A 27,643-nucleotide genomic window follows, 5' to 3' on the forward strand; every position below is an offset into this window, starting at 1 on the left:
AAGCAGGCTGCTTGTTCTCACTGATGGGGTATCCCTAGCCCCCAGGCTCACTCAAAACAACAACCATGGTCAATTGGGCCTCGCAACGGCGAGGACATAACTGAGATTGACCTAAAAAAATTTACCAACTAACTGAGAGTGTAGCCTGGAACAGAACAAATAGGGCCCTCGGGGGGTGGAGTTGGATCCTAAAGCCCAAACAGGTTCTGAAGAACTGACTGCCCGAACCGACTGTCGCGTCGGGTATCCTGCTGCAGGCAGTAATGAGATGTGAATGTGTGGACAGATGACCACGTCGCAGCTTTGCAAATTTCTTCAATAGAGGCTGACTTCAAGTGGGCTACCGACGCAGCCATGGCTCTAACATTATGAGCCGTGACATGACCCTCAAGAGCCAGCCCCGCCTGGGCGTAAGTGAAGGAAATGCAATCTGCTAGCCAACTGGATATGGTGCGTTTCCCCACAGCCACTCCCCTCCTATTGGGATCGAAAGAAACAAACAATTGGGCGGACTGTCTGTTGGGCTGTGTCCGCTCCAGGTAGAAGGCCAATGCTCTCTTGCAGTCCAATGTGTGCAGCTGACGTTCAGCAGGGCAGGAATGAGGACGGGGAAAGAATGTTGGCAAGACAATTGACTGGTTCAGATGGAACTCCGACACGACCTTTGGCAAGAACTTAGGGTGAGTGCGGAGGACTACTCTGTTATGATGAAATTTGGTGTAAGGGGCCTGGGCTACCAGGGCCTGAAGCTCACTGACTCTACGAGCTGAAGTAACTGCCACCAAGAAAATGACCTTCCAGGTCAAGTACTTCAGATGGCAGGAGTTCAGTGGCTCAAAAGGAGGTTTCATCAGCTGGGTGAGAACGACATTGAGATCCCATGACACTGTAGGAGGCTTGATAGGGGGCTTTGACAACAGCAAACCTCTCATGAAGCGAACAACTAAAGGCTGTCCTGAGATCGGCTTACCTTCCACACGGTAATGGTATGCACTAATCGCACTAAGGTGAACCCTTACAGAGTTGGTCTTAAGACCAGACTCAGACAAGTGCAGAAGGTATTCAAGCAGGGTCTGTGTAGGACAAGAGCGAGGATCTAGGGCCTTGCTGTCACACCAGACGGCAAACCTCCTCCATAAAAAGAAGTAACTCCTCTTAGTGGAATCTTTCCTGGAAGCAAGCAAGATGCGGGAGACACCCTCTGACAGACCCAAAGAGGCAAAGTCTACGCTCTCAACATCCAGGCCGTGAGAGCCAGGGACCGGAGGCTGGGATGCAGAAGAGCCCCTTCGTCCTGCGTGATGAGGGTCGGAAAACACTCCAATCTCCACAGTTCTTCGGAGGATAACTCCAGAAGAAGAGGGAACCAGATCTGACGCGGCCAAAAAGGAGCAATCAGAATCATGGTGCCTCGGTCTTGCTTGAGTTTCAACAAAGTCTTCCCCACCAGAGGAATGGGAGGATAAGCATACAGCAGGCCCTCCCCCCAATGCAGGAGGAAGGCATCCGATGCCAGTCTGCCGGGGGCCTGAAGTCTGGAACAGAATTGAGGGACTTTGTGGTTTGCTCGAGATGCGAAGAGATCCACCAAGGGGGTGCCCCACGCTTGGAAGATCTGGCGCACCACTCGGGAATTGAGCGACCACTCGTGAGGTTGCATAATCCTGCTCAACCTGTCGGCCAGACTGTTGTTTACGCCTGCCAGATATGTGGCTTGGAGCACCATGCCGTGCCGGCGAGCCCAGAGCCACATGCTGACGGCTTCCTGACACAGGGGGCGAGATCCGGTGCCCCCCTGCTTGTTGACGTAGTACATGGCAACCTGGTTGTCTGTCTGAATTTGGATAATTTGGTGGGACAGCCGATCTCTGAAAGCCTTCAGAGCGTTCCAGATCGCTCGCAACTCCAGAAGATTGATCTGTAGATCGCGTTCCTGGAGGGACCAACTTCCTTGGGTGTGAAGCCCATCGACATGAGCTCCCCATCCCAGGAGAGACGCATCCGTTGTCAGCACTTTTTGTGGCTGAGGAATTTGGAAAGGACGTCCCAGAGTCAAATTGGACCAAATCGTCCACCAATACAGGGATTCGAGAAAACTCGTGGACAGGTGGATCACGTCTTCTAGATCCCCAGCAGCCTGAAACCACTGGGAAGCTAGGGTCCATTGAGCAGATCGCATGTGAAGGCGGGCCATGGGAGTCACATGAACTGTGGAGGCCATGTGGCCCAGCAATCTCAACATCTGCCGAGCTGTGATCTGCTGGGACGCTCGCACCCGCGAGACGAGGGACAACAAGTTGTTGGCTCTCGCCTCTGGGAGATAGGCGCGAGCCGTCCGAGAATCCAGCAGAGCTCCTATGAATTCGAGTCTCTGTGCTGGGAGAAGATGGGACTTTGGGTAATTTATTACAAACCCCAGTAGCTCCAGGAGGCGAATAGTCATCTGCATGGACTGCAGGGCTCCTGCCTCGGACGTGTTCTTCACCAGCCAATCGTCGAGATATGGGAACACGTGCAACCCCAGCCTGCGAAGTGCTGCTGCTACTACAGCCAAGCACTTTGTGAACACCCTGGGCGCAGAGGCGAGCCCAAAGGGTAGCACACAGTACTGGAAGTGACGTGTGCCCAGCTGAAATCGCAGATACTGTCTGTGAGCTGGCAGTATCGGGATGTGTGTGTAGGCATCCTTCAAGTCCAGAGAGCATAGCCAATCGTTTTCCTGAATCATGGGAAGGAGGGTGCCCAGGGAAAGCATCCTGAACTTTTCTTTTACGAGATATTTGTTCAGGGCCCTTAGGTCTAGGATGGGACGCATCCCCCCTGTTTTCTTTTCCACAAGGAAGTACCTGGAATAGAATCCCAGCCCTTCTTGCCCGGATGGCACGGGCTCGACCGCATTGGCGCTGAGAAGGGCGGAGAGTTCCTCTGCAAGTACCTGCTTGTGCTGGAAGCTGTAAGACTGAGCTCCCGGTGGACAATTTGGAGGTTTTGAGGCCAAATTGAGGGTGTATCCCTGCCGGACTATTTGCAGAACCCACTGGTCGGAGGTTATGAGAAGCCACCTTTGGTGAAAAGCTTTCAACCTCCCCCCGACCGGCAGGTCGCCCGGCACTGACACTTGTATGTCGGCTATGCTCTGCTGGAGCCAGTCAAAAGCTCGCCCCTTGCTTTTGCTGGGGAGCCGAGGGGCCTTGCTGAGGCGCACGCTGCTGACGAGAGCGAGCGCGCTGGGGCTTAGCCTGGGCCGCAGGCTGTCGAGAAGGAGGATTGTACCTACGCTTGCCAGAAGAGTAGGGAACAGTCCTCCTTCCCCCAAAAAATCTTCTACCTGTAGAGGTAGATGCTGAAGGCTGCCGGCGGGAGAACTTGTCGAATGCGGTATCCCGCTGGTGGAGATGCTCTACCACCTGTTCGACCTTCTCTCCAAAAATATTGTCTGCACGGCAAGGCGAGTCCGCAATCCGCTGTCTATTCTCCAGGTCGGAGGCACGCAGCCATGAGAGCCTGCGCATCACCACACCTTGAGCAGCGGCCCTGGACGCAACATCAAAGGTGTCATACACTCCTCTGGCCAGGAATTTTCTGCACGCCTTCAGCTGCCTGACCACCTCCTGAAAAGGCTTGGCTTGCTCAGGGGGGAGCGCATCAACCAAGCCCGCCAACTGCCGCACATTGTTCCGCATGTGTATGCTCGTGTAGAGCTGGTAAGACTGGATTTTGGTCACGAGCATAGAGGAATGGTAGGCCTTCCTCCCAAAGGAGTCTAAGGTTCTAGAGTCTTTGCCCGGGGGCGCCGAAGCATGCTCTCTAGAACTCTTAGCCTTCTTTAGGGCCAGATCCACAACTCCAGAGTCGTCAGGCAACTGAGTGCGCATCAGCTCTGGGTCCCCATGGATCCGGTACTGGGACTCGATCTTCTTGGGGATGTGGGGATTACTTAGTGGCTTGGTCCAGTTCGCAAGCAATGTCTTTTTCAGGACATGGTGCAAGGGAACAGTGGACGCTTCCTTAGGTGGAGAAGGATAGTCCAGGAGCTCAAACATTTCAGCCCTGGGCTCGTCCTCCACAACCACCGGGAAGGGGATGGCCGTAGACATCTCCCGGAGAAAGGAAGCGAAAGACAGACTCTCAGGAGGAGAAAGCTGTCTTTCAGGGGAGGGAGTAGGATCAGAAGGAAGACCCTCAGACTCCTCGTCAGAGAAATATCTGGGGTCTTCCTCTTCCTCCCACGAGGCCTCACCCTCGGTGTCAGACACAAGTTTACGAACCTGTGTCTGCAACCTCGCCCGGCTCGACTCAGTGGAGCCACGTCCACGATGGTGGCGTCGAGAGGTAGACTCCCTCGCCCGCATCGGCGAAGCTCCCTCCGCCGACGTAGTCGGGGAGCCCTCCTGGGAGGTGGCCGCAGTCGGCACCGCACGCGGTACCGACGTCGGGGACCTCACCCCGGGCGATGGGCCAGCCGGCGCCACGCTCGACGGTACCGGAGGCGCAAGCACCGCTGGTACCGGAGGGGTAGGGCGCAACAGCTCTCCCAGAATCTCTGGGAGAACGGCCCGGAGGCTCTCGTTCAGAGCGGCTGCAGAGAAAGGCATGGAGGCCGATGCAGGCGTCGACGTCAGAACCTGTTCCGGGCGTGGAGGCTGTTCCGGGCTGTCCAGAGTGGAGCGCATCGACACCTCCTGCACAGAGGGTGAGCGGTCCTCTCGGTGCCGATGCCTGATGGGTGCCGACTCCCTCGGCGACCCAGAGCTCTCGGTGCCGACGCGGGGAGGAGACCGGTGTCGATGCTTCTTCGACTTCTTCTGAAGCATGTCACCGGAGCTCCCCGGCACCGACGAGGAGGACGTAGAATCCAGCCATCGCTTCCTCGGGGCCGAGGTCGAAGGAGGTCGATCTCGGGGGGGGGCTGTACCGCAGGAGCCCTCAGGGTAGGGGGAGACCCACCCGAAGGCTCACCGCCACCAGCAGGGGAATGGACAGCCCTCACCTGCACTCCTGACGATGCACCACCGTCCGACGACATCAGCAGACGAGGTCCCGGTACCACCGACGTCGATGCAGCTATCCGATGTCTCGGCGCCGATGCAGAGGGCCGATGCCTCGATGCACTCGATGCACTGGCGGCCGAGGATGAAGGTCTGGACGCTGACGACGTCGATGCACTCGATGACCCTGGTGCCGATGCCGACGAAAAGCCCGAGAACAAAACGTTCCACTGGGCCAATCTCGCTACCTGAGTCCGCCTTTGTAACAGGGAACACAGACTACAGTTCTGAGGACGGTGCTCGGCCCCCAGACACTGAAGACACGACGAGTGCCTATCAGTGAGCGAGATCATCCGGGCGCACTGGGTGCACTTCTTGAAGCCGCTGGAAGGCTTCGATGTCATGGGCGGAAAAATCACGCCGGCGAAATCAAAATCCGAAATGACGAAGGTGAGCACCAAAACTTTAAGGGAGAAAAATCTCGACCGAGGCTGAAAAGAGGCCTACCCCGACGACGAAACAAAACTTACCGGGGCAAAATCTGAAAAATACGGGAAGGGGCAAACGAAACCCGAGGGCTTCCGGAGCACTTCCCAACAGTTTGAAGATTTTCCGAAGAAAAAACACGTCGAAAAACGGATGCGCGAGGTCGACTTTCCGGGGCTCGACACGGCGAAAACACGACCGTACCGAGTGCGGACGAAAGAAGACTGGCCGGCTCGAGCCGGTTTCGGGCGGGAAGATGGCCGCGCATGCGCGGTGCGCGCGGGCGCGCGAGGGCTAGCAAAGGACTTTGCTAGTGAAGATTCCGATTGGAGGGGCTGCTGTGGACGTCACCCATCAGTGAGAACAAGCAGCCTGCTTGTCCTCGGAGAATGAGTACCATAATTTTATTGCGTTAAAAACTCAGACTGACTTCTGGAATAAGCAGGCACTGCAGAAAATGATATAATGGTACGACAAAGAGCAGTATGCTCAAAACCTAAACTATGATATATGGTGTTTTATATTCTGCATTATTCCAGTTAGATTCAAAGTGGACTACATCACAACAGGGTCTTCAGTTACAGTCAATAACAAGTTCTACAGAACAATACAGATAAAAAGAATCAAAAGTATATATATTTTCTTTTAAACTTCCAAAAGTTGATTTTGATTTGGAAACGGTGAGGTACAGGGGAGGGTGGTGTGGGATGTGTGGGTGAAGAGGGATGGGGGGTTCTTGGGGATACTGTTATGTTCTGCTGCAGATCACGGGATGATGGTCACCAAAATGTAATAAAAGTAATAATGTTGGTATTGTTGAATCTTTTATGTATGCATTCTGTGAATTTCAATAAAAAATAGAGGAAAAAGAAAACTTCCAAAAGTTATGGTATCATTTTATGTCCGAGAATAAATGTCTTTAAAATTTTCCTGAAAGAGACTTCCAGTGACATCATCGGCAAGATGGGTGGGTAAACTAGGAGCTCCGTTAAGCCCTGATCTTCATCAGAAATTTTTGTGCCATTCCCTCAACAAGTAGAGTGAATAATTGGCGATTTTGCTTGGCATTACCCTCCTGCTAAGATAGCATGTTGAAAAAATGAGCTACAGAAATTAAAACTTACTTTCACGTTGTGGGTCGCGGTGATCAGAGCGGTACACATGGCATGATGGACTCTGAGATACTCTGCACGGCAGTGGATCCTAACGTACTTACTAATTTGGAGGATATTGATGCCACTGCCTCTGCTGGTCCTATAACCAACAGAGACTTGCAGATCATGCTCCAGGACCTTAAGAGTGTCTTGTAGCAAGACTCTGCGGCTCGCATGACAGAACTCAAGGCTCTTGTACAGGATCTCCACAGGGGCTTGGAACACTTGAGAACTCAAGTCGCTGAGGCTGATCAGCAGTTGGATGAGCAGGCACTCAGTGTGCGTGATACCATTAGCAGTGTTGAAAACCACACTACCCAGTTAGTTAGTATTCTTGAAAAGCTTGACGGCTTGAAAAAATCAAGTCCACCGGAACAACCTCCAGTACCAGGGAGTTGGAGGGAGATAAGAACTATAGTTTGGGAGCTCTGTCGTCAGATTTTAGGCAGGATTCCAACACAGCCTATGCTTCTCATGGGGCCCTCGTCATACCAATCGCCCATGAGACATTGTAGTCTGTTTTCACTCATATGTTGTGAAAGAACGGATCCTGTAGAATTCCCGTAAAGAGGGCCCTTTAACTTATTAGGGTAAATGTGTGGAGGTGTATGAAGATTTATCAACAGCTGCTGCTCTGCAAAAACCAAGGGAGTTTGCAGAGGAGGAAAAGAATTCACTACAAATGGCCTTTTCCTTTGGCATTCTTTCTTGGAGAGAAAACTTATTGTGTTAAAGCAGTTGCAGATGCGCACACTGTGCTGAAAAAGGTGGGTTGGAAACCCTCAGATTTGGAGCCTGAGCCTGGTCTGACCTTCCACCACAATGCTAGTGGGTTCCAAAGCGCAGCAATCGTCTTAAACATCAGTTCCTGGATCAATCTGGGACACTGGGGTCCCCTGTCTGAGGGACCCCTAGAGGTCTTGATATACGTCATGCCTATATTTTGACTTGCTAATGCTTTGGTACCTGTGTTTTTCCTTTTCCTTTGAGGGGTTCATAAGTTTAAGTGAGGGTATACATAATTTCTCAGATTGTTGGGGGGAGGGAGGTGGGTGGGGGGAGTGGGGCAATGGGATAGCTTGGAAGAACTCACTCATGTTCATTTTTTATTGTAAAGCATATTATTTCCCTTATGATCATTGTTCCAATATTCTTGACATTGCATTGTTACTGTTTGACTACCTCTACGACTGATATTATTATTATTACATGGAATATTGGTGGCCTTAATTCTAAAAGAAAATACTTACGGCCCTAAAGCCCATTTTATATAGAGTCTTCAAAAGTTGTTTTTTTTTTTTAATTTTTATTCAATAATTTTTTCCTACTTAGGAAAGTATGGGTCTATTCTACCTCTTCTGAAGTAATCTTTTGTTTTGTTAGTTTTGATTGAGAAGTTAAGCAATCTTCCACCTAGATATAACTTACCACAAAAGCAGACCCATTTCTTTGGGTATCACTCGTTGAGAAGTCAAGTCTGCCCGGATCGATGGCTCCCAGCTCCCCTAAACACTCCCCACACAGGAGGCGAAAATGAGAGTTTGCATCCTGACAGCCTATTAAAAGCACCGTTACCAACTGTGAGATAATAGGTTCCACAGTCTCACTGTCTGTAGCGTATTTCACCAGTTCTGCCTAAAATTAAATAATAAAAAAAGACAGCATAAACCAATCTCAACAGCTTGCTTGTCCATCTATTACCAGGGTCAAAGAAATCTCATCATTAATATCCAAAAAGCCCCATTTACAGCATGATTGCACAAGCACAAAGATCTACTGAACATAGGCTACTATAAAGATGTTTTTTGTGATGAAAAAAGCATATTTGCATTTTATCCAGATCAGATTTTGCTGTTCTCACTGGTTAATTGCACTGCCTTTCCAAATGCAGCACTATGATCCAATGCAATGCTGCTGTGGTTAACATTCATCAAAGGACTGTACTAGGACTCTGCCATAGAACTATTTCACAAATATTACAATCAATACACATTCCAGGACATCCAATCAAATCTTCAATGACTGTCAAACTATTTTCTGGTATACCACAAAAAAACATGAAATTGGAAAGCTTACATCTTTTTCCTTGCAAAAGACAGACTGGATCTTATACACTTGGCCAAACTATGTTGGAATCCAATGGTCTAATCAACATTATATTCTGATACTTTATTTATTTATTTATTACATTTGTACCCCGCAGGCTCAATGCGGCTTACATTGTTAATACAATTACAATAACAATAGCAAAGTCTTAGAGGAGAATATTATAAGCAGTGAAAGTGAGGTTTTGAGAATGAGTAAGTTGAGTATGTAAAGGTAAACAAAGGTAGGATAAGCAAAAGGAAAAGAGATTGGGAGGGGTAAGGAGAGGAAGGATGGAGAGGGAAAGATAAAGGGCAAAGGATGGAGAGGAAAAAGATAAAAGCATAAGGAGATTGGGAGATATGTTGATACTTTGCAACAATAATGGCTCACATCACTCAATTAATGTATAAGGTGTACCCAGATGAAGGTGCGTTCATGTGCTGTCACCAAAGATCCATCACATTGTGATCATATCAGAGTATTTCTTCGTGAATAAGAGAATATAATCAGCCACATATATGCTATTCTCCATAGACAAGCAGGATTGCTACAGCCATACAAGTGGTGATGTTGCCAACAAAGCTGTGCTTCGCAGTGACCCTAAATTCTTACCAAAAGCAGTTTTCAGTTTTCATATTAACCAACTGATTATTCTTTTGGTGTTCTTCCTGTCACCACATGCACCACGAGCTAAGCAGCACCTATTAAACATGCTGGATTGCAAAAGGGCATTGCAAATTTGTCTTCAAAAGGACAAACTCTTCCAAGAGAACATCCTTCAGTTCTAATAAGCTGGGTCTGACACAAAAAGAATTATTATATACACAGGCTGACTCTTACAGCCTTCTGTTAGAAATTCCAATTATTCTGCAAAAGTGACTGCACACCAGCTGAAAGCTACAGCATCATCAGTGGCACAGTTGTACTGGCACATATGTCATCTATTTGGGCATCAACAGAGGACATCTGTAAGGCAGTGACTGACACTCCTTAAAACAGCTTGACCAAACGCAGTATCTATGAATAAGCTTTGACTTGCCTCCTCCTCCTCCAAATTTGCTTTCTCAAGTTGCGAACCTTTTCAAGAACATATAGAGAACTTCAATGAAACCTTTTTATGAAGCCACCATTTGTATGGCTGTAGCCACCCTGCTTGTCCATGGAGAAGTGTACTTGCTTACCCTGCAACGGGGATTCTCTCTTCATCAACCAAAGTAATCTCACCCCATCTTTTCCCCACAAAAAGAATAAAAACTGTTGCATGCTAGAAACTGCTCAAGTTGTCAAACACATCACAACCATTCCTGTCTTAAGAAGTTGATTGTACTGGCCTAGCTGTCAACCAAGGACTATTCTTTTACCAATGTACTCCTACTTTACATCCGTCTGACAGAGTAAAAGTGGATCACTGTGAGCTAATCACTGCACCTTGACCAAGATTAATATCTACAAAGCCCCATATGATTGCTCTAGAGGAGTGAGCCAAGCAATACTGTCTTAGGAAAGTGTGTGAGAAACAGCTACTTTAGTTACAATATCAACAGCTACTATTTTCCTAATCTGCTTTAATCTACCATAGCAATATCAACTGGGTTGCAAGGGCTCCTCAGATACATCAAGAATATCACCTACCCTTGCACCCTCAGCTTTGGAGTCACCTATGTGTGGTTGATTATATTCTGCTTGTCAATGGAGAAAGCAAAATTACCCACTGTGACACGGGTTCTCCATAGACTGTAGGATAAATCAAGTGCTGCGTTATACACATTAAAGCATCCTGTTGTTTTTATGACACTTTGCTATATTTATGAGAACCTGGCATTCAGTCATGTAAATTTATCATATTCAAAATTATAACAAGATTTCACAAATATCTAATAAGATGCTTGGTGAGAAACATTTGGAGAAAAAAAGCATGCATGTTAACCAATAAAAGCTTTTGCTTTCTTGAGCCAGATGCAGAGACAGCATTCAGAGCCCCAGGCATAAGCCAACCTGATAACTGTGCAACAAGTGACACCCAATAATCAGACTTAGTTGCATGTTTAGTGGATTCAAGAAGGATCCATGTTCTGTGGCTCCTAGTCAAGAGACTATTACCGCAAGGACCAAGTTGGATAGAAGAGGGTTAAAAATAGGGTGAGGGACTAAAGGTAAGGGTTCACATATCCTGTAGGAGCCAAGTGCAACTGAGTCAAAGTTTCAACTGTGTAAACCTTTTCGGTCTAAAAGATTAATAACTAAAACAGATTTTATTTGACCTGGCAGCTTTCCTTTGACAAGGAGCTTCTAAGCCCAATCACACTCTGTGCCATTTATGGCAAAGGAGAGGAGTGGGACAGCATGAACATTTTCATTCACAATATCCAAGGTATTTGGGTTACATTTTCTTATACCTCACCCCTCCAGCTCAGCCAGTGCACCCTTTTGCTCAGCAGCACAGAATGTGGATCCCCTTAAGTTCTGGTACAAGTACACAAAAATCAGGACACATGCTGAGGCTTCCCTTCACGAGAGCTTTGATCACTGTCTCTGAACTGCTTTCAGCCCCTGGCTAGCTTAAACAGCAAAGCAGCTCATGATTGAATCTGTGTCTCCTACATGCCAGTGAGTAATAGTACAGCATATTATAAAATATATTTTAATCCCTATTAAATTCACAGAGAGAGAATCTTTGCACTGTGCAACATAAGTAAATTCAGCAGACCTTGCTAGTAATATAGATCACACGGCTACCAAAAGACAGTACCTGGTTTTTGTATAATGTTTCCTTCAAGCTAGTAAGAGCATGAATACGAACATCGACATTCTCATGCTGAATGGCTTTCATGGAGAGCTGCAGTGCTGTCTGCAGGTCAGTGCTCTTTGAGGTCTCCTGCACAACACAAACCAAACTCCTGAAAATCTGCACTCAGAACAATTTCCACTGCCACAAAATGTGGCAAGCAAGCATAAAAACATAAGCAGTCCCAAGCTAGGCCAGACCAGTGGTACATTAAGCTCGGTATCCTGTCTCCAACAGTGGCCAATCTGAGTTACTCCAAAGTACCTGTTAGATTGCAAAAAGTCTTGCCCATTCCAAGTTGCTCAATTCCAGAAGTGAGAGTTGGAGTCACCTAAGGCTAACCACTTAAATAATCAATAACGGATCTGTCCTCTACAGCCAGTTATGTTTTCAAGATATCCATATGCATAATACATTTCTACATACAACGAGGCAATGCATGCAGATGTATTACAGGTATATTCATTGTGGATAAGTTGAAAACTTGAGACTGGACATGGGATCCCCAGGATAGGCTTTGAGAAGCCCTGCTCTAGAACTTATCCAAATCTTTTATAATCTCAGCCTTGATCACATCTGGCAACAAATTCCATAGTTTAATTTTGTGCCAATAGAAAAATTAATTTCTAGAATATTAATTTCTAACTTCTAATTTCTACGAGTTAATTTCATATATTCACTCAATCTCCAAATTACCTGTTCACTACTATGAAATAGTGAAATATTGCCCCAAAAACTATCAAGCAGATCCCTTCTGAAACAGACACACCCACTGTCCATCACAACTAAAACAATTCCACAAAATACATCCACATACATATAAGTATATAATAATCCAAGTTTCCCAATTATATAAAAACACTTTTGAATTGAGTATATAGGAGTAATGATCACTAGCAAAAGACGGCAACAGCTGAGAATTAATATTTTGAAAGAAAAAAGTGTTTACTTTTTCCAGGAGATTAAATCTTGCAAAAGAAAAGTGCTTGTTCTGAGCACCCTGGAATAAATATTTTAGATCAATGCCCATTCTTGGCAGTAAATTAGTATGTCCTTTCCATACTAAAATGTTATGAAGCCTATTAAATACTATTGCACATTGCATTTTTATTGTGATCCAAAATACAGACCTTCCGATATTCCTGTAGGACTATCTGAATATTCTTCAGTTCAGGATGGTCAGGCAAGAAATAAATTTCATGAAGAAAGTCTTGCACAACATCCCTAAATGAGTTACATCAAAAGAATTTTTGTTAAATAGCATGCATTTAACAGAAAAAGAAAACATAAAATGTAAATAAAACAACCAATTTTCTCTCATTTTGCTCCACTTTAACACAGTTTTATGAATCACCTTTCTCTCTTTTACCACCACCCCTATCTGTTTAGCTGGGCAAATATATCAGTGTAGCTATTGACTGGTATTGGTCAGTTAAGCAGTACAAAATTTTCAGTCTTACCAGGGTCTGAACACCACCCCATGTAATGTAATTGGAACTAGGTTGACTTGATCCCATTTAAAGTTACATTTTAGTGGCTGCATCAAATGACATTCATCCCTCTACAATGAAAACAATATGCCTCTGCTTCACCTGCTTCTGATTATTTCCAAATTACCTGTTCTCTACTATGAGATAGTGAAATATTGCCACGGTTTCTTTTGGCTGAATGTGTAAGAGAGGCAGCAAAGCTACTATTACGTGACTGAGAAGGGATCCGAGATAAGCATGGTCCAGACATCGCACAAAACAGTCCCAAGCTCTAAAGAACAAAACAGAAACAATTACTTAAGACCAAGATTTATAAAAAAAAGTGTTTCAAAAGCAAGATACTAATAAATAAGTTACATAAAAAACATAAGACATATCCAAGCTGAGTTAGACCAATGGTCTATTCAGCTCAGCATAGCAACTACTCCTGGTTAGTTGCAAGTCCTACCAAATCCCAATACGAAAGCCAGTTCCATGTTGTTTACTCCCAGCTACAGGAGGTGGTGACACTGAAGGTCAATTGGTTAAATAATGAATAATGGACCCATCCACTAGAAACGTATCCAAACTTTTTCTTAAATTACTAGCCTTTACCACATTCTTTGGTAGCAAATTCTGTAGTTTAATATATGTTGACAAAAAAAAATACTTTCTGGAATTCATCTTCAATCTATTAGTTATAGGGCCTCTTATACAAAGCCATGCTAGCAATTCTGGCATGGCAAATGAGAGGAAGCCCACGGGAATTGAATGGACTTCCTTTTGCCGTGCGAGAATTGCTAGCGCAGCTTTGTAAAAGAGGCCCATAGTTAGTTATCAGTAAATAAGCATTCCTTATCAAATTGCTCCATTCTATGGAGCCCTTTTACTAAAGCTTATGGGTTTCTTATCATTTAGTGTGCGCTCTTTATCCTAAAAATAATTGCCACTCAAGAGTTAAAATACCAGCTAAAATCACTTTAACCATTTTTAAACATCAGCTTTGCTCTAGCTTGGAAACAAACAAACAATTGAGTCTAAACAGGTCCCAAGATATAACAAATAAAGCCTGGAAAACAGAGCTTTAGCTCAAACCACAGAGAACAGGGAAACAACAAATAGACCAAAGCTATCTTACCAATTCTCTCAAGGAAAGCAGCAGCACAGCATTCTAGCACAGATTACTCTGGCAGCAATTCTAACACTGCTCTCAGGGCTGCATATTTATACAGCTGTTTGTTATGTATGAGAACTTTATTTGTTATGTATGAGAACCTATTTAGACAGAATTGTTTCCTAGCTAGAGCCAAGCTGATGTTTAAAGTGATTTTAGCTGGTATTTTAACTCGAGTGACAATTATTTTTAAGATTCCCCCTTAATATATTTTAGTAGTAAAAATGTTTTTAAGACTGACCTTTGAACCCCATTGGAGCTGTATAAATCAGCAGCCCTGAAAGCAGTGTTAGGCCTGCTACTACAGTCAACTGTGGGAGAATGCTATGCTGTTGCCATTCTTTGGTGAGAATTTGCTACAGGACTGCATCCTGTGGTCTGAGTTAAAGCTCTGTTTTTGATGTTTCATTCATTATGTGCTGGATCATGGTTAGACCCAGTGGTTTAAGTTATTGTTTGCTTTTTTTGACTACAGTCAAGCTGGTGAAACCACTATTTCACACCACTTCAGGTTTCAGGTTTATCGAAGATTTACTATCCAGCACATCAAAAAATGTATCTATGCGGCTTACAAAATTAATACAGAAAAGGTAGAAGGAGGGGACAAACAGCACAGGAAGGGAGGAAATAGAACTGCACTCTTTGACAGAAAGAGGGTATTAGTAGTGGATAGAGATGGGGAAGGGTAAATAAGTCTGAGCTGACCAGTAGCTCCATCCCACAGTCTTAGAGTACTAAGAAAGCATCCTTAAAGAGGAATGTGCTAAGGTCTGTTTTGAATTTAGTCAGAGTGGACTGTGATCTAAGATAGGGCAGGGCATTCCAAAATGAAGGGCCTACAACTGAAAAAATGGAATCACGTATGGTGTCATACTTGATGTGCCAAAAAGAGGGCACAACCAACAAGTGATGCTGGAACAAATAGTGACAACTGGCAACATGAAATTCAAATACTATACAAATATGTCCGATTGCAAATCGACTTACTACTAAACAAACAATAAGATCTGCTGTCAGAGAAAATGACTACTTATGGCCAAATGTTGTAACACAATAGCGGAAAAAGCCTCAAGAAGCTTCTAGGTCTTGAATTGACCTGAAGAAGCTATATCGGGTCAAAAAGACCCTGCTTTCATCATAGGCATAAAAAACCGCTACTGCTGCACTATTTTGAATATTGTCAATTTTACTTAATTTTTTTTATTATATTAATTGTACTCAACTTATAATAATCTCTATGTTAAATAAACACCACACTTATCTTTACGGTGGGTGCTTCATAACATTGGATAGTGTGAAAATGCTGAATTCTTCTCTCTCCACCAGTGCGGGGCCTGGTGAGTCAAATACTACCAAAGTTACAATACTCAAGAAACATAAAAAAATTATTTCTATTTGTCCATAATATCAGGAAATATAGGGAACAACAGAGATCCAAGTAAAAAGAAATAATGGAAAAATATGAGTATCACATTCATTCAATAAGGAGAGAAAAGCCAACCTAAACAGCATTATCTGTAGAAGCAACCACTACATTCACTTCTTCTCTCGCTTGTACAAATTCAATCAACTGCTTAGGATCAAAAAAAAAAAAAATGAAACGATTTGGGCTATAAGAACTATTCCCAGTTCTATGATCAAAGCTTTACAATTAATGCAAAAGATATTAGTTTGGTTATTGTTATGTTTGCATTTGTTCGAACTTATCATCCCCTGTGTTAACCCAGCTTCATGGGATGCCCACTGAATTGTGTATTACATTTAAAGCATTTTTGTATGCCATTTATCCGTACCCCTTGCAATCATTTTGGCACTACATAAAGATTCTAGGATGCTTTGTTTTCAATCTCAAGAGAATAGTTCAAATTCCTTCTCTTCATTTTGGGCATAAATTTGTTCACAAGAGTGATTTCCGGATACTTTATGTTTAGTGTCCCCTTTTCACATAAACAATTACCAGTACAATTAACAGTATTAAACTACTCCTTTCTGCAACTAGCAGCAGTAGAAATAGGAACAGAATAATAAGACCTCTAATTTTAAAACCTCACCACAAATTTGTTAATTGCCTCCAATTTTCCTTATACACACCTGCATGATTGTTTACCAATTTCTCTCACTTTTATGCATTACCTGTTTTAGGAGTTTCAAAGCATCCAAAAACCAGGGAATTGGAATGCATTCCCTTTCCTTGTGTGCTCAAAAAGGAGCAATTTCATCTAAAACCACCTCCAGTCCTTGGAGCAATTTCTTTACCCTCTCATTCAATGATTCATCATAAAGATTTACATAAAAACACACCTCCAATCTATCCTCACTGATTCTCTCTCATGACATCTTACCCCCATTCTCAACCACCCCTTCTTCCTCTCCCACAAGCTCACCTTCAAGATTACCAACCCCGCCCCCCTCCAAAAAATAAATGATGCAACCAAGAGAGAGGGAAACTCTCCCCTAACCTGAAATTAAAATCTGCTTTCATATTCAATATACTGAATAATAAATCCAAAAATATGCCCATCTTGGCAAGTAGGGCCACTAACCAGCTGGCAAAGGCCCAAATCCTCCATACCTTTTAAAAAGCTCTGTAAAGTCATATACCCCACCATATCCACATTCAAATTGAAATCCTCAACCACTACAAAATCCTGAAAATGTAAAATGAGCCCCCTATCACATCTAAAATGGAATCCCACAAAACCTGAATTTCCTAGGAGGTCCATACACTACTAACATCCCCAAACTTATACCTTTGGAGTAATATAATAGCAGAGCTTCCACCCATCCAGTACATTAACCAAACCCTGTTTGCAAATCCCCAAGCTTCCTAACACATACCACCACCACCCTTGAATAAAGGGGAGACCCTCGAGTTCCAAGAAGTCCAGCTGGTATGGTCAAAGTGGACCTGAAGCCCAACAACAGAGAAGATGACACAGGCAGCGAGGATCAGAATTTGGAGTGGGTATTTCTTTATTCCTGTCAGAGCTTGAAACACTGGGCTACTCCAAGTATCGGAACCTGGGAGGAATAGGGTATGGATTGTATATTATAAAGGGCTAGGACCAAGAATCTCACAGTAAGCTCCTGCGGCCGGAATGGTTGCAGTGTATTCCGTTCACCTGGTGGAGGCACTAGGTCACAAAGCATAGTTTATTAGTATGAAAAGCTTAAAGTAAAAGGAAGTCATCACTTCACCTGCAGCATAACTCAGGGAAATCCTCTTTATATCTGAGGCCAGTCCTGAGCGTAGTCATCATCTTGACTCTCACTGAGCTTATGTGTTTCGCCCCCATCAGCTTCATCAAAGACACCAGACTGTTTAAGGCCTGAAAATAAGAAGCTATGCACATTAAGAATCGATGCATACACGTAAACTTTCTGACTTTTACACTGGCAGAGAGATGAGGTCATTTTCTAACAGTGAACAAAACCATATCTTAAAAGGTATAGAGATTATCTGACATCTATATTGCCTTCTTGCACCTCCTTAACTCCTTGCTTCTCTTCTAGTTATGTTCCAAGCTTTTGTAACCTAGGCCTTCTTTTCCTATTACCTTCATCTTAGTCTCCTGACAACTAAATGTTTATTTTTATTTTATACTGTACACTGATTAAGATATCATCTTTTATAGGCGGTATATCAAATAAACTGAATTATGAACTATAATTTCTTTGTAGTGACCAGGATGTCTGCTGTAAACCCTAGCTCCTAAGGCATGCTCATCTTTTTTGAAATAAAGTTCAGCTTTGTGTAGAAACATTCAAATATCCCCAAGCTGCAACCACTACTCTCTCCTATCCAAGCTCATCCAAGATACATACAGTATATGTGTTGGATCTGCACTGAAATATCTTCTCACTTACCATTTTCTTATCTTCAATGCCAATGCTAGAGCTCAGTAACTGCATGTTAAAAAAAGCTAAAATGCCCAGCAATTTAGGTTGCAAATAATCAGCCTGAAAAAAAAAATTAAAACAAAAACAGATCAGTAGTTTAAATTCATTGAGCGAAACATAAACATGCTGCATTTTCTAATGAAGACATTCAACTTAAATACAGACAGTGTCCTGACAATTAGTGTGTGTCACCCTCTCCACTAACAACGTAAGCCCTCTGGGGAAGATCCTTCATTTATTGTGCTTAGATTACTTGTTTTTAAACATTATCATCTTTGTACAGCTCTGCATTAATAAACATCATTTCAAGAGCAGATTTATCCCGGGCCCTCAATACAGTCAGTAATTCACTAGTGTCCTTGCCCTTCTTACAGTTTTATTGAAATGGTATTTATAAAACAGCAGAAGAAAAGCACATTGTTAAAAGGAGGTGTGAAGTAAGGGTATTGTAATGAGCTTGCTAAAAAGAGATGATTTGACTTGCTTCAGGTTACAATGAATAATGAAATTAAGATTTAAATCTAAATCACCAAGCCACAAATTCTATGATGTATCCATCAAACTATTAATTCGCCTGGGATGCACTACGTAGGATTTAACTTCCATATAATGGAACGTCTGTGGAGGGGAGGGGGAGTAGTTTAGGGGGGGAAATACTAATATCAATAAAAATACAAAATGTGAAGATATGCCAATTGTTGTTATGGAACTTGCTTATGTAATGTGAAATGTTACAGCTGATTATGTTCACGTAATAAAAATGATTGAAACATAATGGAACGTCTGTGGGAGGATTGTGCCTCGGCATATGCTCAAGGCACAACCCTCCCACAGAAGAAGTTTGACAGGTCCAGGCTGACAAAAAAAAAAAAAGCCTGGAGCTGTCAAACCTAAAACCCAAGCCCCTCAACATAAGGGCCTGGAGGTCCAGTGGACCCCAGACCCCTCACCCTTCCTAAGCACATGTCCCCCACCGACCCGCCCCTCCAAACATAAGGCCTGGAGGTCTAGAAACCTAAAACCCAAGCCCCTCAACATAAGGGCCTGATAATTAGGGCACCGCCATTTTAAGGTGACGGCCGAAGAGGCGGGAAGGAGTGCTAGTCCCTCCCTCCTCCAACTTCAAGGTAGGCTGCTGGGAAGGGGGTGTCCCAGCTAGCAGTCCCATTGGACCACCAGGGTATTTTCGGTGTGGGGGGGGTGAGGGGCCTGGAGGCCTCCAGGCCTTATGTTTGGCAGGGTGGGTCAGTGGGGGGGGGGGGGGGCACATACTTGGGGGAGTGAGGGGTCTGGAGGCTTATGTTGAGGGGCTTGGGTTTTAGGTTTGATAAGTCCAGGCTTTTTTTTTTTTTTTTGTCAGCCTAGACCTGTCAAACCTCTTCTGTGGGAGGGTTGTGCCTTGAGCAAATGCCCAGGCACAATTCTCCAGCAGAAATCCCCCTATGATCAATGCTAATAACACACATTAATTTGCATGTTATTATCTTTGGGGAGTTAATTCCCTATGCTGTTCCGAACAGCACGGGGAACTGATCATTACTAAATTAGATAGTAAGCCTACCAGAGACAGGGAAATACCTACTGTACCTGAATGTAATACTCCTTTGAGCTACAGCTAAAAAAGGTGTGAGCCAAATCCTAATAAGTAAATAGATATAGCTTGGCCATAGTCAGTACATATACTGGACTCCCCATTACTCTATTTAATACACACTATCCCTTTATACAGTTGTAATGACTTGCATGCACTCAGGCCATTAATGAATTCAACTGTAAAACTAAGACTGCACTACTCAGGGTTACTGTAGATTATATAGAAAACAAATATTTAAAGTACCACAAATACTGATGCAGTTGTGCATTTTCCCCAACCATGAGTCTAATACTAGAGATTGATGGATATGTCACAATGTATACCTGCATTAACATGCTTTTTCTTACCATCATCTCAGGCAATGTGATGTCTCTGGGCCCATGATATGGGTCATCACTGGTTGCAAAGGATGCCAGTATTGCCAATCCATTAAAGACCTGCTCATAGTGCTCTCCTATACGTAGCAATAATTCATTGTGCAGTCCTTGATAGTCCTGTCTCAGCAAGCTGCCCAGTTCTATATCAGTTTCATTCTGAAACAGTATCAAAGTTCAATGAGATATATAGTCGGGAGATTGCTGTCATTTTGCCCCCACTAATTTACAAATGTCAAGAAGGAGCAATTCTTCTTTCTGTTATACATCTTAGTGTACTTCTTCTCTTTATTCAAGAGATCAAGGAGTACAAATGCAAACTCTGCTTTCTATATGCTTATCATTACCCTTTGACAGATTACAGCTGGTTCTCCTGACATGTAAGCATGGTACAGCAGCAGCAGCTTACCTGGAGATAATGAAGAGAACGCTCCAGTTCATCCTTGGAGCAGGAGCACACCAGGTGAGAGAAGATGTACTTGAAGTTGTTGACCAGGATCTCTCTATGGTTTACATTCAGTTGCTTTGCGATGGTGCGAATCAGAGCCGAAGCTGTAGCACTAGCCTTGGCAGCAAGATATGGCAGAAAAAGCTGCAAGGTCCGCTATATGAAAGGAAAAATAGAACAATTAGGCAAGACTGATGAAGTCCTATATTTATAATGCAGGTAAACTATAATGTAGAAATCTTGTACATTTGCATGCAACAGCAAGAGTATAGTACATTGCTTTGGGAATTCTGCTCTCATGCAGACTGAATTATTGGGTTTACAGAATGACAAGAAAGAGACTGAGTTACTAAAAATAAATAAATTTGGTTCACAGACTTTGGTTACCAATTTGCATTTTCAAGCAGGACTTCTGGAACTTACTCCTACCTTGGGATAGCCAAAAAGTACAAGTGAAAGCAACAACAAACTGATAAGCTTACTAGCTTGTTTGATGGTGCTCTCAATCGTCTAGTCCACTTCCTGCCTAGGGAAGAGAATAGAATCAATTTCTTTGGAAAGCCTAACACAGTGAGATCTTATTACAGGAATAACTCATTATGGGGGCTGTGGAAGGAACTGATAAAAGTGAGGCTTGACCTGTAGTGAAAAATCAAATGAAATCAAGATCCAAAGGCAAAAAAACCCATAGGTCTGAACTTACAGTAAGGAAGCGATTTATATCTGGAAAGTCAAAAACGCTGGCAACTTCTGAAAGAACATCCAGTGCAACCTCTCTGCAATGAGCAGCTTCCTGTTTCCGTATCTCTTTATTCTGGCTGGGAGTGCTGGAGAGCCCCGCCTGACTCGCATGCAAGGATTCCACAAGAAACTACCACCACACAAAAAGGAACAAATATTTACAAATTTATCTTCAAATAAAAAAAATTCTGTACATTGAAAAATCAGAGAAGTAACCTAATAGTTAAAGCAGAGGGCTGGGAACTGGAGGGCCAACGCTCAAATCCCACAGTGTCTCCTTGTGGACTTGGGAAAACCACTTAACCTGCCATTGCCTTGAGATGGCAACCTCACCCTGTTTAGAGCCTGCCATTGAAACTGTCACACTTGTGGAGGCCCCATGAGCTGTTAAGGGCTTGCTGCTTGTGGGCAGCAGGGACAAGAAAGAGATTGAAAAAATGTCTGCAGATGGTTATTCTATTTTTAACCTAGCTCCTCGGAACTGTATTGTGATAAGGTTGGTACCCTGCGCAGCCATTAGAGATGAGGAAGAAGTAGTCAGCCAGAGACACAGGAGAAGATTAAAAGGTTAAAAATAAGTGTTCTTATTTAAGAAAAAACAAGAGGTAGCTGGGATTGTAGTCCAACGGAAACATGAAATAAATCCAGCCTGGTGAAAGAAATTAATTGAATATAAAGGTAACATTAATTGGTGGGACCACAGGAGGCCAACCAATGGCTTGCACAGACAGCAAAGCACCTGAAAGGGGTGATGCTATTGAAAGTTGAATGAATGTGGCCAGCATAGCCCAAGGGTTACCACAGCAGTAAGGCATAGCCACATATGAAAGTTGTATGAGCCTACTTCAATAGCATTTAGCAGTTTAACAGAGCGCAAGTAGAAAAAGGTACTTTGGTTGCTATATAAGATTTATGCCTTACCTAATTTAAACACCTATACATGTCTGGCATGCCCTGGTGTCTCAGGGAGTAAAACAGCATCTGTGAAGTTACAGACCAGAGAAGAAAAGAACATTTTGGTCTTACTGGCTAATTCTTTCCTTGAGTCCTACCAGACCTGTCCAGACAAATGGGTTTTGCTCCCCTACCAACAGATGGCGATGGAGAACAGATGTTGCAGATCCTGTCCCATATAGGTCAACTAGCAGACTGCAGCTCCTCAGTATTTTTGTAACAACTGACTAGAAACCACTCAGATGAGCCTGTCTATGAACAGCTTACCAATTCCTAACAAGATGAGATGGGAGGGTCTCTGCACCACCTCTGCATTTCAGCTACTCCTGTGGGTTGGTGCTACTCAGAGAACACCGATGGCCTGGTCCAAAGATCAAGGACTCAAAATCTGCAACAAAATCCTTATGGCCCTTGTCTCCAGTCAGTTTAACCACCACCTAGACTTGGCTGTGTCATCCAAACCTGGCAACGCACCCCCCACCCCAATTAGAGAGGCTGGTGTCTGTCGTGACTATAATCTGCTGTTGAACGTCCAGGTCCATCCCACTTTACCAAACTTTGCTAAGCCACCAAGCCAAGTTGGACCTGATCTCCAACTGAAGAGGCAATCTGGCTTTGTATCCCCAAGTTGGTGTCAACCAGTGCCCCAGGTAAAACCTCTGTAATTGCCTCATATGCACACAAAACCCAGCACTTACAGGTAGTCCCATGCTCGGGGTGCTATCCTTGCTATAAACAATCCCCACACTTGGGAACTGATGCTTGAGCATCTTCTCCTTGGTCAAGAACATTCTCCACCTCTTGGTACTGAATTAGCTCTGAGGTATTTCAAGGGCTACTTGGGTTACAACTTGCTCTTGGCTAAGTTAACTACCCAACTGAGACTCTTAGTAACTGATCATCCAGGATATGACCGTCTAGCTCTGCCTTTGCTCTCATGTTAAACATGACAAACTTGCTTGGATGATGAGTGGGGAAAATGGCGAAGTTTGAGAAAACATGGAAATAGCATGACTTGGGGAGTGGGTACTGTTATACAATTTTTACTGGGCTTGCTGCGGTAGACCCTGAGGATGGTGTAGTCCCAGATGGGAGATGTATCATTTTTGTCCCATTTATTTTTTCCTTAATTTGGAATTACCCTCTCTATATACAGGAGCTCCATTTCTAGTTACTTTCAAGATGCTTTCTTTGTAGGGGGTAGAGGGGTAGGGAGGGGGGAAGGATTACTTGGAAAATATATAGGTATATAGCCAAAACTGCGGGAATTATTTAGATGAGTGATAAGCTTTTCCACATTCTTGTGAATTGTGGTTATATTTCTATCTGAAAAAAAAATAGCAGACCTTCAGCTATTATGTAGGAGGTACTCTTTAGTTAAGTACAGATGGTTTTATGAATGCAGTATTTGGATTTTTGTATTCTGTATGCTGTTTTATAGAGAAACTCTTCTTTCCCCATTACATTTTGTCATATATATTGAGATCTTGGTGAATGGGAGGACTCGTGCAGCTGCATTTTTTTTTTTAACATTCCAATTTTTATTGAGTATAATAACACCATCTGCTTTTCAAGCTTCTGTTCGGTCTCCATTGGCTGGGGTGCAAAACCCATACATCTGGGTTGGTCTGGAGGGATAAGGAAGAGATACTATTTCTGCACACCGACTGGTTGTGTGGTTGTTCGAAAGGATCTGGCAGAGATTTGAAGCAGGATGGACCGTGCAGGTCTTTTTCTGCCGTCATCTATTATGTTACTATGTTACTATTACATATATTACAGCACACATATTCTGGATCAAGCCCTAGGTTTTCTGAGGGCCAGTTTTAAGAATGGGTTTCTGAGTTCTTACCAAATTAAGAAATGGTATTTGAAAGATTATTTTTCAATCAGCCTACATAAAATGATTTGGCTTGAACTGCAAGCTGTTGTCTCACCTGGCAGATAGGTTTCTTGTACTGGCTGAAGAAAGCTTGCAGTTTGATAGATTTGGCTGCTGCTAATGACCTGATCTCGGTATATGCTGCTCCTGCCACAGATGGCGACTTAGACAACAGGCAATGCAGCAAATGCAAGACAGCAAAAAGCACCAACTCTCCTTTTGCTGCCCTAAATAGAAATGAGAAAGTTTGAGGTACTGTATAAGGTATTACTTGTCAACAAAGCTGGAAGTATCTTAGACATCTGCTTGTACCTCACTTTCTTTCTTCAAACACTCTTAAAAGGGTATTTGTGTACAACAATATCAAGACCTCCTAAAAGAACCATTTTACAAATATGAACATAAGTTATATAATTTTTTTTGTATTATAATTTTATTGATTTTCAAAGCATGCTTTTAAGACAGGGAGAACATTAATACCATAACCAACATGTTATCCAGTGCAAAATCAACTATAAACAATTACAATATCAATTATCATTGTTCCCCAACTAATTACAGTTCACTATCCTGTTTCCTTTAACCGCCCCAAAACTGTCCCCCCTCAAGGATGTACAAAAATCTTTAGACTTCCCATAATCATAGCTCCCGGATTCCGTGTCTATCCACCTCTCTCTAATCCTCCTCTCCATTGGAATCCCCAAATATACACATAGTTGATACCAATGCTCCCGATATTTTTCTTACATTTGTCCATTGTAAGACAGTCCGTTAACAATAAATAGCACAATCTCCACTGCTACCACCAAAGGTTTGGTGGGGCACTAATTTTCCAATGAGATGCTAAATCACGTCTTGCTGCCAAATTACACAAAAAAGGCTACTTAAAGAACAGTTGCTCTGCAGTATCCTCCTGGCATGCAACCCAGCGGATCAGACTGAGGAACAGTTCCCAAACATAAGTTATTTAATAAGGCAAAACACCTAGATGAATTTTAAGCATTAACTGTTATTCTGTGATATAATTTTTTTCCAGCCAGGTGGCTTAGAACTAAGAGATCATCTATTTTGGTATAAGTTCAGCTTTCAAGCAATGTTTTGTATTCTGGATGCTGATTAGAGCCACAAAGGAAAAGTGTTTTCCACATCCAGGGCGCCTGTTCAGAGGTAACAAGCCTCAAACTATTTACAGGGCTCTCTGAACTGGGCTCCAACAGAAGCAGTGCCCTGAAAATGAAAAGCACTGTTTTCTTTGATTACTGGAAAAATCAACAGCTTGATCAAATAGTAATGATATCCAATTCTAGTACTCTTCAAAATAATTCTGTTTGGGTATTACTCACAAAGCTTTAGCAAGCTAAATCTAAATAAATGAAACAAAGTTCCTTATTATATAAACAGCTATGCACAAACCTTCCAATGTCCCCAGTTGTAAGAATCAGTGTGTCCTTCAGCTCATTGTTCCTTGATATTTTTGCATTTGTGTATGCCTCCTTCATTCTTGAAATCAAAAGCTGAAAAACAAGAGATATATTATCTTATATGCCATTTTCTTCTATGAACCATGAACAAATCAGGACCATTGGTCCAACCCTGTATGGCTATTCTTATGTTCTTATTGGGTTATCAATCGTCAGAAGTACAATTGCCTAAAGCCATCACTAGAGGCTAAGCAAAAGCAGAAAACATACACTCCTCCTCTATCCCAATAAGATTTAATGCACAGTAATGCATTTGGGCTACAAAAACTCAAGGGAGTGGTACAGTTTTCGAGGCAAAGTACTTTTGTAATGAAACAGGAGCAAGATTCGGATGTCATACTATGTGATGATCTGAAGGTGGCCAAACAGGTAGAAAAGATGACAGCAAAAGCCAGAAGAACACTTGGGTGCATAGGGGGAGGAATGGCTAACAGGAAAAAAGAGGCACAAACACCTCTGTATAAATCTCTGCTGAGACCGAGCTGTGTACGTTTCTGGACACCACTTTGAAAAAGATAGTCAGAATGGAGCTGGTCCAGAGGGCAGCTACTAAAATGGTCATACAGTATTTGTGGACAGATTTAAAGATCTCAATATATATTTTGGAAGGAAGGTAGGAGAAGAGAGATAGGATAGGATCAAGGATCGGTGCTGGGACCGATTCTGTTCAATATATTTGTGACATTGCCGAAGGGTTAGAAGGTAAAGTTTGCCTATTTGCGGATGATACTAAGATCTGTAACAGAGTGGACACCCGGGAGGGAGTGGAAAACATGAAAAAGGATCTGAGGAAGCTAGAAGAATGGTCTAAGGTTTGGCAATTAAAATTCAATGCGAAGAAATGCAAAGTGATGCACTTAGGGAATAGAAATCCTCGGGAGACGTGTGTGTTAGGCGGGGAGAATCTGATAGGTACGGACGGGAAGAGGGATCTTGGGGTGATAGTATCTGAGGATCTGAAGGCGACGAAACAGTGTGACAAGGCGGTGGCCGTAGCTAGAAGGTTGTTAGGCTGTATGGAGAGAGGTGTGACCAGCAGAAGAAAGGAGACGTTGATGCCCCTGTATAAGTTGTTGGTGAGGCCCCACCTAGAGTATTGTGTTCAGTTTTGGAGGCCGTACCTTGTGAAGGATGTAAAAAGAATTGAAGCGGTTCAAAGAAAAGCTACGAGAATGGTAAGGGATTTGCATTACAAGACGTATGAGCAGAGACTTGATGACCTGAACATGTATACTCTGGAAGAAAGGAGAAACAGGGGTGATATGATACAGACGTTCAAATATTTGAAAAGTATTAATCCGCAAACGAACCTTTTCCGGAGGTGCGAAGGCGGTAGAACGCGAGGACATGAAATGAGATTGAAGGGGGGCAGACTCAAGAAAAATGTCAGGAAGTTTTTTTTTTTTTTTTATTTCTTTATTATATTTTAACATAATAAGTACATCTCCACACATTTGCAATGTTCTACATACGTGTAACATATTTATCTCTTCTTCTATAACAATATTTGCATATAAATTCTTAACAATCCTTCCCCCGTTCCTCTCCCCCCTCCCCCCTTTCTTAATGTGTTGATGATTTACATGTTTCTCTCATTTGTTCATAAGGTTGCCAAATTTGTTGAAATCTATGTAACTGGCCTTTTCTCAATGCAGTCAATTTCGCCATCTGATGTAAATATTCAAGTTTATGCTCTACTACTTGAATATGTGGCACCTCTATCTGTTTCCAAGCCCTTGCCACTGTCATTTTGGCTGCTGCAAAGATCTGGCTAGCCATTTTATGTTGGTGTATCTTACATTTTCCCGGTCGGAAGTGTAAAAGGCAATATTCCGCCCGATTTGGGTATTCTATCTTTGTAACTTGGTGTACCATTGCTCTAATCTGAGTCCAAAATGCCTGTATCTTGGGACATTCCCACCATATATGCATAAATGTACCTCTATTACCACATTCCCTCCAGCAGTTCAGTGAAATCTTATGGGTTTTTTTTTGTAGTCTAACTGGTGTATAATACCACCAGTACCATATTTTATAACCATTCTCAGCCACTGATTGAGTGATAGAGGTCTTCAACAAATATCTAATTCCCTTCATCCAGCATTCTCTTGTATAGGTTTGTTGT

General features: G+C 43.3%; 1 protein-coding gene across 1 annotated transcript in view; it reads right to left on the reverse strand.

Moving 5' to 3' along the window:
* The window catches only part of ATR (ATR serine/threonine kinase), a 174,492-nt gene that overhangs the window by 86,343 nt on the left and 60,506 nt on the right, over positions 1-27,643 (reverse strand). The window contains exons 12-22 of the mRNA XM_030216335.1: positions 25,451-25,551; positions 24,093-24,264; positions 21,164-21,331; positions 20,422-20,616; positions 19,986-20,171; positions 18,012-18,104; positions 17,343-17,473; positions 13,119-13,262; positions 12,632-12,725; positions 11,466-11,591; positions 8,057-8,263 (exon numbers count right to left, since the gene is read on the reverse strand). Coding sequence (XP_030072195.1) covers positions 8,057-8,263; positions 11,466-11,591; positions 12,632-12,725; positions 13,119-13,262; positions 17,343-17,473; positions 18,012-18,104; positions 19,986-20,171; positions 20,422-20,616; positions 21,164-21,331; positions 24,093-24,264; positions 25,451-25,551 — 1,617 coding nt within the window. The remainder of the gene's footprint in view (positions 1-8,056; positions 8,264-11,465; positions 11,592-12,631; positions 12,726-13,118; positions 13,263-17,342; positions 17,474-18,011; positions 18,105-19,985; positions 20,172-20,421; positions 20,617-21,163; positions 21,332-24,092; positions 24,265-25,450; positions 25,552-27,643) is intronic.

Source organism: Microcaecilia unicolor, chromosome 10 (genome assembly GCF_901765095.1).
Source record: "Microcaecilia unicolor chromosome 10, aMicUni1.1, whole genome shotgun sequence".
Classification (NCBI taxonomy): domain Eukaryota; kingdom Metazoa; phylum Chordata; class Amphibia; order Gymnophiona; family Siphonopidae; genus Microcaecilia; species Microcaecilia unicolor.